Here is a 13,214-nt window from a genome sequence, read left to right on the forward strand (position 1 = left end):
TAACAGAAGCATGTACTGAGAGGAAACCTGTTTATGGCTCATAACCATAAGCCTGCAAAGGCCACTGTGGCACATCATCATATGTCACATAAGTCTGCGATGCTCTTGTCAGGTATTAAAAAAACAGGCTGGCCTGAGGTGTCACAGATGCAGCATGAATACATAATGGAAAGACACAGAACTCCATATATTTATGAAGGTGGTCTGTAGGTGGAAATAATGGATACAACAAACAAATACCTATAAATCAAAAATAAGTATCTGCTTTGTTTCCACACTGTATCTATGTGTAAACATTAGATGAAAGTTAAGATGGAAAAATATTGGATAGAAGAAACCTGGCAAAACCTCTGAAAACAACAACAAATACATTAAAATGGAGGCAGTGTCGATTCAAAAACTGAAGTGAAAATATGAAGCAAATGTTTTTAATCCAAAGTTACCAAAAAAAAAAAAAAGACATGGCATAGAAATCATATTTTCACTTTTCCATTTAATTCAAATAAAATGGAAAAGACACACAAAAAACAGTATGATCATAAAATTCAAGTCTTTATGTTGTATACACATTTTGTACAAAGGAGCTTTATCCCAAATCATTGGTTTAGATGTGTTTCCTGCTCCTAACTCATCATTATTGAAATGAAGGCAAATGCACTGGTGGAAATGCGCAGTGTTTATTACCCACATGAAGCTCCAAACAAAACAGGATGAGGATGCAGTCTAGCTGTTTGAGGCTTTGATCATATGCAAACAATTACACTGACTAATCCAGATGCTCTACAGTCCCATGACATAATGTTTTACTTGCTATGCAGAAACAACAAAGTCCTTCACCAAGTTCACTAATGCAAAGTCATGGCAAAGGTAAAAGGTGTTCTGTTTGTAAACTACCCCAAACTAAAATATGTTTTAATTACCTGATTGTTTTAAGTAATGCTCATAGTTGTTTCAAACATTTCTTTTCCCCATTTGGCTCATAAGTCAGGGTCACTATAGTGGACCATGCAGTCTGCACATTGATTAGGTTTTTTTACATCGGATACTAATCCAATCCTAACGAACACATTGTTTTAAAAAATGATATCTATATTTATTAAAATATGTATCAAATATGCAAAAATAAATTAAAGCATACATAAAAATGTTTACACTACAACAATAAGAGCCAAATTGTGAAATGACAATTATTTGATGTGTAGGTAACTTTAACTATCTTATCATCTGTTTTTTCATAAATAACACAAATCATTTTTTCACAATATGTCATTATTTTCTGATTTTAGCTTTTAGTTGTTGCTTTTAGTTGATTTCATCACCTTATCAGATGAATAAGTAAAGTTTGATTACTCCGGCTGACTTTAATTTGCAGCAATTAGACAGATATATATTTAGCATTTACGTTTTATTATGTCTTTTTTTTTTTTTTTTTTTACTTTTAGTTTGATATTCAGTATCTGGCTTGACTAGTTGCCAACTTTTGCTTGATTGAAAATATTTTTCAAGAGAAATAAAACTATGCTCGGAGAAGCACAAAATGTTTCATCCCAGACACAGTTCACTTGAAATGAACTGTTATCTAATAATCATGTGATAAATTGTGTGGCTTAGTTCTCCACACACATAGCCTTAAGAGAATGGGAACAGAAGCACAATGTCAACCTTTAATATTCAGTCATATTTATGCCTCTGAACAGGACCCTCACACTTTCTGAACAGATAATTGCCAAAAGATATAATTGCATGCCTCACATTTGCGAGAGCAACTAAATTTTTTAATATAGTCTAGAGTCAAAAGTCAACAGAATTTTCCATAAGTGGAAAGCTTTATGTGATTGGCTTTCTCTTCAAATTACACAACTGAATTTGGCTTTCCCAACATATTAGCCTTAGGCTAATGTGTGTTTTCAGCCCTAAAAGATAAACAGAATATCTAGCACACAAATAATCAATTGTATAAACGCTGACTGGATCCTTGCCATGAAAATGCCTCAGCAGTGGGCTGAGTAAACATGGTTAAACTTGTGAGCAGTGGGCATTAACTTGACAAGTGAGAAAGTGGATAACATTACCTCTAGGGTAAACAAGGTGTGATTAAGGATTCCTGGCTACAGCTTATTGAAGCAAGGAACAGATAGAAACGGCCATAGGTAGAAGATGTGACTTTATTACCCAAGTGTTGGAGGAAGACATTCCTGTCAGGCACTCTGCACTATTCATTTGTCAAGGAACGAAAAAGTGATGGGAAATCATTATGCAGAAGTGAAGGAGTCGTTTTTATGTCAAGTCAAAATAAAACTATATTCTTTGGACCATAGCACCAGAGTTGAAGAATCCACAAGGCTTTATATCTCACTGACTAATGGAAAGTCCATGGCATTCAAACCATTGTGGGTAATACACACCTTAATGTCACAGGAGATGCACTGAGGTCAGTAGCTTCACATGACAGATGTGGCAGTCGTTAGTCACAAGAAGTGAGGTGTGAAACCAAAGTGATGTCAGGATGGCAGTGTGGGTATAGCTGATATGAGATTAAAGACACAACAGCTTTCCTGGGCTGCCTTGGAAAATTACACAGCAACTGATCCACCTGGCTGTGCAGTTCGACTCCTGATCAGTGAAGGTTCTTTGTTTTTAAATTCACAACTTTTAAATGACACGAATTCCCCCTGCAGTCTGGAAAATAATAGAACTATTTAAAAGTTTTCTTTCATTCTTCCTCATGCATGGATGAAGGACTATGAAACAACGGGCCCCTGGGCATAGGCATGTGGAAAGCTCCCCCACCTCTCCCACATACATAGGTACAAGATCCAAAGATTAAAAGAGACTGAAAAGCACTACAAACAAATAGGTGTTCTTTTTCTGTGTTTGTGGAGACAGAGCTGGTCAGCCAGCACCTGCATGGCAGTCCTGTGTGCAAGTCCATTCAGTGGACTGCACACATGGGTTACACATGCTCATAGTCAGCCCACTTATGGTTAAAATATATTGATGGTAGAATGGTTAATATTTTGGTTTAATCACCATCCATGGTTAGGTTTAAAGCCAACCATCCACCCGAACCTCCTTCCTATATAGACTTCTATGCAAAGTCACCTTCATCGAACTTTATCTAACTTGTGCTCTTTTCATAATTACTACAGTCACTGGATGGCACCTACATTGTTCTGGAGTAGACAGCATTGATGAGATGTAGTCTGTGGCCTAATGCTGCCATGTCTGACAACACACGATGACACTTAATCACCAGAAACCTTTGCAAGTGTTTACAGTGAACAGTGTTTTAATCTGCCAGACGATGGCAAAATCAGGAGTTTCAGAGTAACTGGTGTTAAAACACATCTTTAGTCATGGAATTCACCTAAATATGTCAAAGTTCACCGACCTGACCCAGCAGCTCAGGCAGCCCCAGCACTTGTCCTGTGAACACCCCCAAGCAGATGAGGATGGAATTGAACTGGCCAATGAAGCCTCTAATATGTTTTGGGGAAATTTCTCCGAGGTACATAGGGAGGGCGGTGAGAGCTATACCTGTCAGAAAACAATGCATTTAAATGATGCATTAGGTACTGCAGATTAGAAATTAATTACTTATTAGTGATTAAATGATCAACAACCCCAGCACCTTTACTCAGGGTAGTCAACCTTCAGCAACATTTAAGAAATTCTGAGCTGTCTTGAACTGTGGAGTATGACCATGGACACTGATAAAACATTCCTTTGACAATTTTTTGCACAAATCCGTGTCCTTGGTTTAGAAGCTGTGAACCAGTGATTGCACTTGGCAGTGACTGAAGTGCTTATAAGTACTCACAAGTAATGCTCAGTGTATTTAGGTTTGATAAGTGACCTGACCTTGACCAAAATTTAGTTGTTCCAGAAGTCTATTATTCCAATTTGCACTTTTACAACTTCCATTCCAAAAGGAAACAACATTAGCATTGCAATCTACCTATAAACTTAAACTGTAAACATTTGATTTCACAATGTCTCTGGTCTTCTAACTTCTGAGACTTCTGATTGAACTTCATTATGTTCATTATCAAATAATTAGCAGTGACTTCTGCACACTGCTTGGTAGGCAATGAGTAAAATTAATTCTTACCAGAATCCACCCCGATTATGAGCCGGCCAATGATGAGCATCTCAAAAGATTTTGCCCTCTCACCCAGGGTTAGCAGCAGAGCAGCTATTATGGCGAAGCCATTATTCAGCAGCAAGGTTCCCTTTCTAAAGTCAAGAAGAAAATATGGTTGGAAAGTGGCATGGGAGTAGAAAATATTGACTATTTGGTCATCCTGTATAAATCTTAATTAATAATTAACAATTAACAATCAAATAATTGATTTGAATAAAAAAATAGCTTGTCTTCAAAATCAAAACAAGCAGAGGTGAAATTGGAATGGAAAGCCTTCATGAAAACATTTATGATTGACATTTATGGCTTTAAGATGATGATTAATTAGGTAAATACTTATATAAGTATAAAAGAAAATATAAATATAAAAGAAAAATCGTATACATCCAGAAAGCAGAAAAAATTATGGCAATTCTCTAAAGGAGGTCACTCATGGCCAGTCAAGCTTTTTATGGCTTTATGTCTGAGGAAAACCAATTGATGAATGAATGATCAATTCCAAATGATTTTTATACATTTAGACCCAGGGGTCAGCAGTATTGGACCAAATAAATCGCATGCCCCTGTCAGCACACTGAAATGTTGCTGGATGTTGCCCTAAAACAGTTGACACTATGCACAGATCAGCCACAATATTAATACCCTCTGGTTTGCAGCTATGCAGTCCCAAACACAGCAAGCTGCATTTCCCTGTGTGTTCTGCCACCTGTCAGTCATGGCCAGCTTTTAAATTTTCCCCTTTAATGCCACCAGCTGGATTTAATATTGTGGTTGATTTGCGTGAATGGGGCTGGGAAACTGGGACAGAAGCCATGATAACCAGTTTCCTAGAACAGATTACTTTCACTTCTGCACATGAACAGCAACAGCGTGCCTGCCTAATGATAAACAGATCAGTTTTCAGTTCGGTTTGCTTACATGCCTAGTTCTTCCAAAACAAAGCAAACACTGGTTCTTGTTTAACCTCTGACATATAAACCTGCAACAGCTGATAACTGTTGGAAAAATAAAACATTAACTAGGTAAAAACAGGAGCTTGGGCTCTTCATGATTAAAATACTGCAGATTGTGTAGGAGGTGTCTTTCAGACACAAAGACTATGTTGTTGTATTGATTTTAGTTGCTGCTGCAGCTTGATGTGCAATCAGTCTTCTCTTTATCACATTATGGTCTATTCCTACACACATGAGATTGTCTCAAGAGCAGTCTGGGTACGCACTGAATCGAAGGGTTCTTCACTCAGCTTTTTCCAAAGCGGCACTTTGCAATATTTTTCATCTCACAGCAGCAGCAGCAACATAATCTCCAGTGTTTGCTTTGTGAGAGGGGTAAACCCTACATTGCCCTGATGTCATAAAAAATGTTACTGCATTGAAATATTCAGACTTCAAACAATCAAAAAAGTTTCACCGACAAACTTTTAATGAAGCACTTGGTCAGTGTGAAGTACTTTACTTTGAGATGGTTCTTTATGTCCTTATATTGTAATATATTCAGCTCTTCTCCCTGACATCTAAATTTAAACCTTTCCAAGACACTGTACAGTATAAAACAAGCAGCTGGCCCACAGATGTCTCCCAGAGACTATGGCAGGAGAATGAATAATACGTTACAGCCTAATCAACACAGTGAGGCTCGCCACCAGAGATATCCAAGGTGAAGCTTAAGGGCATCTTAATTTTCTCAAATGACTCTGAATGAAAGATTCCAAAGTCTTTACCCGCTCCAGAAGTGACATCCTCATCACTAGTGGATAATAGATTCTTTTGAATGAATATTGCTTCGGAGCACTGAGGTTTTCAGTGCCACAGTTTGTCTCTCGGGGGTCGTAGAAGAACATACACCTCTTCAGTCCTGCACCAATGTGGTGAAACAATACAGTCAGGCCAGACCTGAGAAACTCATCACACTGTCTGTAAGATTGGATCTCACTGTGCAGAATAAATTGTCAAACCACTGAGTCTAAAGTAGCTCACTTTTTCTCCATCCCCCAAACATAAAACATCATAATACACAAATTAATGCAATGCTTGAATGATTTTAACTTTGTCTATCAAAACCCAGATCACTTTCATTATCATTAATCTTTATTTCTAAACTGTTTGAATCACAGATCATTCAGGGGAGATGATGACATGATAGGAAAAACAACTAAAGCTTGGTTTTAGTGTCAACTAAACCAATGAGTATAAGATAAAGGAAGTGTAAATCATCACATTGCAGTAACTGATCTAAAATATGCACGCTACAGGGGAAATGTGGAGTGAATGGAATTGAAATATATACAAAGAACGTGAACATGAGAACTGAGCTTGACAAAGAACATAGAGAATAAAAGATGTTCACAACAGCGTACAGTACAGCACTATTGGCTCCTAAGCTGCTAAAAAAAAAGTAGTTGTAGCCATGCAATGAAAATGTACTGTATGTATCATGTGTCATATGAAGGTTAATCCTGTCATGTGATACTGAGGGGGAATTTAAGCCCTTTCTGAAATAACTGCATTATCCTTCCTACTTATGAAGCCACATTATTCTGAGTTACAAGTTTGTAATTTTCCCAATCTCTATAAGGTGTTATAACAGGCAGAAACAATTTAGTTTTTGTGCTTCTTTAAAGATTTCATGATTGATCTTATCATGCGTTTCAACCAAACCAGGAAAAGTAGATGGAAAAGAATGCAGTGCTGTCCCGGCAAATGTAAAATGTAACATTGTTTTTGCTGCTTGATCTAGCAATGAAAACTACAAACTAATACATTTTATTCATTTTTGAATAGATTCATTTTGGTTTTCATTTTTAGATTCTGGTCAACTAATGCAAATTACTGCTTACGCTTTTAGAATAGAAGCTCAGAGAGGGTCTGTCTATGGGCCATGGATCAAATTTTAATTAAAAGTAAAGTGATTATACTACATATCTGTGAATATGTGTCCATCTCATTTTTTTCATCACTGTCAGTTTCAGGATTTCCGTAGAGAGGTGGCTCCATTTATTTTTAATCATCCAACCGTTCCCTTTCCCTACTTTACCCGCATACATTACCATTGTGATGTGTCCCAGCTGATAGAGAACAAGCTAATTACAAGTCTGGGTTAAACCCAGAGTTAGCCAACTAACCCACCCTTTTTGTTTTATGATTTGTGTCCAGGACCAGTAAAGTTGTAGATTAAAAATCACTGTGATACATATTAATCCAAACTTACCTTCCTAGCACTTTGAGGATTACAGAGACGGACAGTGCTCCGAGAAGGCCACCAATAGCAAAGATGGACACTGTGATGGACCAAAGTAGGGTGGATGTCTCTGCTCCAATAGGCTCCCCATATCTCTCAATCCATGTGTTATTATTGAAATCTTTAATGTACTGAAATAAAAAGATATTATTGGCTTGATAATGATATTAATTATGTCTCTTTATTTTTTCTTATGTACTAGTGATATACTATAGAAATTAACCACATTTAACTTACATCAGTCAAAGTGCACTGTAATAAATCGGAAACAGACATTTTTCGGGTTTTAACACTGAACCCATCCCCATGGACATTTCTAAATGAGATCTGTTAACTTTGCAACTGCATAGCATGTTTTTATTGAACTGTATTCTGCAATAAGCCAGTGGATAACAGTGTTTAAAATCATTGTAAAGTATCTGAATGCTGCCAGAGGTGGCGTATATAGTGACAGGAAGGAGGACTCAAACACAGGCAGACAGGTGCAGAGAAGCGATTTCAATTGAAACCATGATGGGGCTTCCAGGCAGACTGGGAACAGGCGGGATGGCAGGAACAAAAATGCAATGCACACACATAATGATCTGGCAATGAATTGCAGGAACTGCCTGGTTTGAGAACTGGCTGGGATGAGTAGAAAACTGGAAACAAACGTGAGTGTGTTGGGGGGACTGGGGTCCAGGACTGGTGCGGAAGTCTGGGTATGGACAATGGTGGTTCTGAGGCTGAATGGCCAAAAAAAAAAAAAAACGAGGCCAAGGCAGGAACTGTGCCATGAAACACTCAAGATACAACTGGAAGAAAGAAATCGTGAGGACATTTTGATTTCATAAATAATTTTTATCCCCATTTACCATATTTTCACTTCAGTTCAGTTTCCATAAGAAATTGATTAATAATTACCAAGGGTCTGAGTTCTTCACTCCATAGTGTGGATGCTCTAACTCTCTTCTTCAACATGCCTCTAATTTCCAAAAATGTGAGCCTACAAATATTCACTTCCACCACCGTTTGTTCTACTTATTGTGTTTGTATATTTGCAACCAGGTGATCTCGACCAATCAAGTCAAGCAGGAAACACGTTTAGACACATGAATCACTGTGTGTACAAACAACCTAAATATACTTCAGGTCAGCAATCACTATTATGTTTATCTACAAAGTTCAGATTTATCACAGAAGACTGAAACTGCTTAAATGAACACAAATCCAACACCATATTATTTTATATCGTTTTGTTTTGTTATTTTGACTTAAATTTCCATGCCATTTTATTACAATTAAACCCCAACACCAAAAAGGTGTTCAGGTGTTTGACAGCAGACGACAGTGTAGACCTGCCAATACAAATAGAAAGCACTATGGAGGAGGTGAAAGGGAGTTTCGTTTTTTTGTTTTTGTTTTTGAAATGCACTGAGCGTGGCAAAATGAAATCTTCTTGGTGTCACTGACTGCCCTCTGCTGGACAACACTGAAGTGCAATACTCTATTTCTTTTGGCTTTTTAAATCTTTAATATTACTGAAACTATGTCTTATTTGTTTTTAATGATGTATATGCTGCTTCCTTTTTTACGCCTGATAGCCTTTGTAATGCCAGCTCAGTTGGTCATTAAATTTAAAAAAACATCTGCACTTTAACTCTGTTGCTAACTGATGTACTTATATGTAAAAAACTACTTAGCATCAGTGTCAGTTTTAGGTGCATGTTATTTGGTATAGTATAGTGCAGTACTGTATATAGTATGTATGTCTATCTCTGTTGGCCAGATCGCAAACCTAGGCCCTTCTCCAGTTTAGAAAGAGGTGATGATGCTTCTGAAACTGTAAAACTGCTGCAAGATTAAGTTATTTACTTTAGCAGTTTTGGTTAAGCCAGTAAAACTTAAACTATCTTTAATAACTGTCCATATCACATGGATCAATTATGTGAAAAGGTTTTATTCATTTAATTTTCACCATCACCTCAACTATACAGATCAGTGCTCACAGATCATTCAGTCATTCAGCTGTCCAACCATCTCCCGAGGTTTAAAAAATGATTTCAAGCTACCTTTAATGTTTCCTCACATGTAGCTTTTTTGACATCAGACAGCCATCCAATCCACCCAAGATCTAAGAGTAAACAGGGTCTTTGAACACATATTGTATCATTTTTTGTATTGATGTTTCATCCCACTGCAGTGCATCAACAGCTTCTAAACAGAACAAGTTTGCTGCTCAGATCTCAAAAGCTACAAGCTTCTTCTGTTGTTGTATTGATCCATAATGACTTTAGTGTAGACAAGAACATTTAAAATATTTGCAACAATGTTTTCTTTTTTCTAAAATTATAAATCCAATTTCACTCAGTTTCCCCATTTACCTTCAATGAAGCCCATCATCCATTTTAATTTATTACCTGTATCAGAAACAGATCAGCATCGGCAATTGTTTTGACAGTTATTAATAAACGTCAATGTTTATAAGAAAAGCTGAAGAATCAAAACATTTTGATGTTTTGTTGAGGCTTGCAAATATGACAAAAATTACAAAATGTCAAAGCCTAAAAGTTCAACCATGAATTCCCCACTCTTTTAAGTGCTTACACAAAAACTAACCCTGAACACATAATAAAGTCTTGGATCTTTAATATTTTTACCTAACAAACCTCACTGTATCTTTTACACCAAAGAAAATGACAACTAATGCTTACCCTGACTGGTCAGACTGTACCTAAGAGAGACTTGTGTGTGTACTTTGTGTTTCCAACATTATTCCTTGTACTTGTGTTGGCAACTGCAGAGCTGAGGGTAACACCATTAGAATACTAATTACATGACGTGTAGGACATGTCATTAACTCTAAACAAACACAGGGCCAGTGTCATGTCTCTAGTGTGAGACAAACAGGCAAAGGAAACTGAAGAGCCAAGCTCAGACAGAGCGGGCTGACTGGTGGGTGATGGTTAAGCACTTTATTTACAAGACAAATAAGCTTATTGTGTGTCTGAGCAGGAAAAAATGAGGCCGCCAGAAAAGGACTCCATGCAAAAGTAAAAAAAAAAAAACAAATTTAAAACAGGTTATGAAGTCTAAACAACAGGATTTCCAGCGGCAGAGATAAGGGGCAGCACAGAGAAACAAAGTCCATGAACCAGTCCAAACTGGGTTTATACAGGAAAAATGGCAGGAACACTGAGGCTGAAGAGAAGTCAGGTTTCTAAAGCTGAGTGGAGAGCAGAGCTAATCATAGTGAATGGAAGCAGATGGGATAGAAAGTGTGTGACAGACAGCAGGTATGTGTGTATGTGTGTGTCAGACAGGTAACTGGGTGCACAAGAATGAGGAGAGAATCCAGAGGCAGAGGGGCGAAAAATAACCAAACTGGAGAAAGACTGTGACAGTCAGACTGAAAAGTGAAATAATTCTGTAAAAGCTGTGTTTCCTCTAAAAGTGGCATCACTCAACTGCAAATACATAAAAGCTGTTGGAAAAATAGCAATTTAAGTTTCACCAGTGAGAGGATTTTAAGAAAGTCTATAGTTAAGTCAATGCAATGCTAAATTCCCACTTTTGCCTTTCTGCTGATGCATTTCTTTGCTTATATATGATAAGATACCCTGTAATACCATCACTTAAAAACATATATTCAATTTAACCATATTTCATTCTCTTCTCCATTCTGCACCTAAAAATATGACCACAGTGAAATCAGGTATAAACTAAATACTAACAGCTAAAGCAGAACTAAAACTGTGTGAAGTAATTATGAAGAAGCTTTTGGGATCTATTTGAATGAATGTAGAATAAAATTCATGTTGAAGAACAAAGTCATATTCAATTATAGAATATTAACTAGTTATCTGTAACTGGCAATTGTTTGTTTTATTGTTTTGTGTGGAGCTGACGAGGACAAACAAAATCTTCTGGAATATAAACAGTGTCCATCAATTCAAAAGCTATAAATTAGTTCTGCAACAGGGTCTATATGATCCTGTTAAATACAAAACAGCTCGGCTCAGTTATCTATCTGTACTACACAAGTTTTAATATCAGAGTATGACTTGAATTAGTTTTGAAGTACAAATAGATGCACTTCAGTGGTGGATTCCCACAGGATGACTCACCACAGCAGGAGCATTGACCACAGAGAGGTTGTACCCATAAAGGAACGATGATCCCAGGGAACCGAAGAAGGCCGCACTCAACAGACAGGGTGTGACTTGTTGCTAGTGAGAGAGCACACACACCATACAAACATAGACATGTTAGATGCTAAAGTTAAAAAAAAAAAAATCATACAGGTTCCTTTATCTAAGTGAATGTGTTTTCATGGTAGTATTTATTTTCACTTTATTTCAACACACAGGCTGAGGATTTTGCCTGATATAACAAATAAAGGTACATGTATATAAGGAAAAATAATGACTAGAAATGTTGAATTATGAATATTACATGAAAATAGACTCTATATGGTAAATAGTGTATCTTGCTATTAGATGGAGGGATGTGATAAACACACTTTCAGTGTGGAATATCCGGCAGAGAATCAACTGTATTCAACTTGGTGATTTTCTATACTTCATATTGTACCATTATCAAGCCAAAATCTTATCAGTTAATACTTTCATTTATGGCAAAATTCCTGCGAAAATAAATGTCGCTCTCATTTCTCTTAGCTGTACTTTTGTTTTGTGATTATCAGATAATGTTAGCAGCATGCTAATATACTAAACTAAGACGGCAAAAATTATAGCCATTTAAAATGTACATGTTAACATTGTCATTATGAACTTGGTAGTGTCCCAACATAGCTCAAACCAACACACCTATAACTCTGCATACTCTTTTTAAAAGAAAATATTAAAGGATAATACATTTCAAAATACTGCTTGTGACATTATAGATTTTCTTACTTAATAAGGAAAATCAAAATATTGATTTACTGTCCACTTTTCCTTCCAAATACTTGGTTTCAAAATGAGTTTGTTTTAGGTAGGACCATTATAAATCACCCTCCTGAAACAGAGCACAGTACAGTCTAAGACCAATAACCAATGAAGTGAAAAGCTACGCAGTGTAAACCTATAGCTGCACTAAACAAAGCCTGGAGCAGCAGCTATGTGATCCTGCACGTGGGGATAAGACACAGCAGGGATAAAGGAAGAGTTCATAATAGAAGTAGGGGAGAAAGGATGGTGAGTTGGGATGAAGATGAAGGCACATTGAACTTCAGAGCTCATACTATTAGGCACAGCTTGTTATGGACCACAGTAAAGAAAGTAAAGTTCATTTAAAATATCTCATTTAAAATATCTCCCTCTCCACCTATTAAAAATTGTGATGAGATACACTGCTACCAGCCACTGGTAATAAGATATTAGTGAAAAAGAACGAAATTAGGCACATGTCTGGACTCTGAAATCTGAGTTGATCGGTTAAATTACTTTATGGAAAAGGAACATTCAAAATAAAAGGAACCCCATGAAAGAGCTGAATGCTCAATGTGAAGCAATAAAACATACAGAATGAAGAGTGATTTGTAGTAAATGTGTATATATTTCTATCCCATTTTAAACAATAACGTGACAGTGGTAAAGTTACAGTATGTGTCCCAGTAGAGTTCTGTGCCAGTAAGGACTTTCCTTGATAGGTTACAGTTACAGTATCTCCTTTATTACACATGAAATGTGATATGTTCCCAAGAGTTGGCCTGAAGTGTGATCTTACAGACTTTGAAATGACATGATCACATGTGTCAGGAGGTTAGTGCATTGCCAAGAGTCAAAGGTGAACGATGTACAAATCTGTAAGCACAGATTGTTAAACTGTACACACAGGTTGGCAGATTGGG

At 36.9% G+C, this 13,214-nt stretch overlaps 1 protein-coding gene across 4 annotated transcripts in view; it reads right to left on the bottom strand.

Annotated features, from left to right (window-relative positions):
* slc2a9l2 (solute carrier family 2 member 9, like 2) overlaps positions 1–13,214 on the bottom strand; it is a 75,417-nt gene that overhangs the window by 54,272 nt on the left and 7,931 nt on the right. For all 4 annotated transcript variants that reach the window (XM_067504588.1, XM_067504586.1, XM_067504587.1 and 1 more), the window contains exons 3-6: positions 11,488–11,589; positions 7,352–7,512; positions 4,112–4,236; positions 3,392–3,537 (exon numbers count right to left, since the gene is read on the bottom strand). In XM_067504588.1, the coding sequence (XP_067360689.1) occupies positions 3,392–3,537; positions 4,112–4,236; positions 7,352–7,512; positions 11,488–11,589 (534 nt within the window). The remainder of the gene's footprint in view (positions 1–3,391; positions 3,538–4,111; positions 4,237–7,351; positions 7,513–11,487; positions 11,590–13,214) is intronic.

This window comes from Channa argus, chromosome 5 (assembly GCF_033026475.1).
Source record: "Channa argus isolate prfri chromosome 5, Channa argus male v1.0, whole genome shotgun sequence".
Taxonomy (NCBI): Eukaryota; Metazoa; Chordata; class Actinopteri; order Anabantiformes; family Channidae; genus Channa; species Channa argus.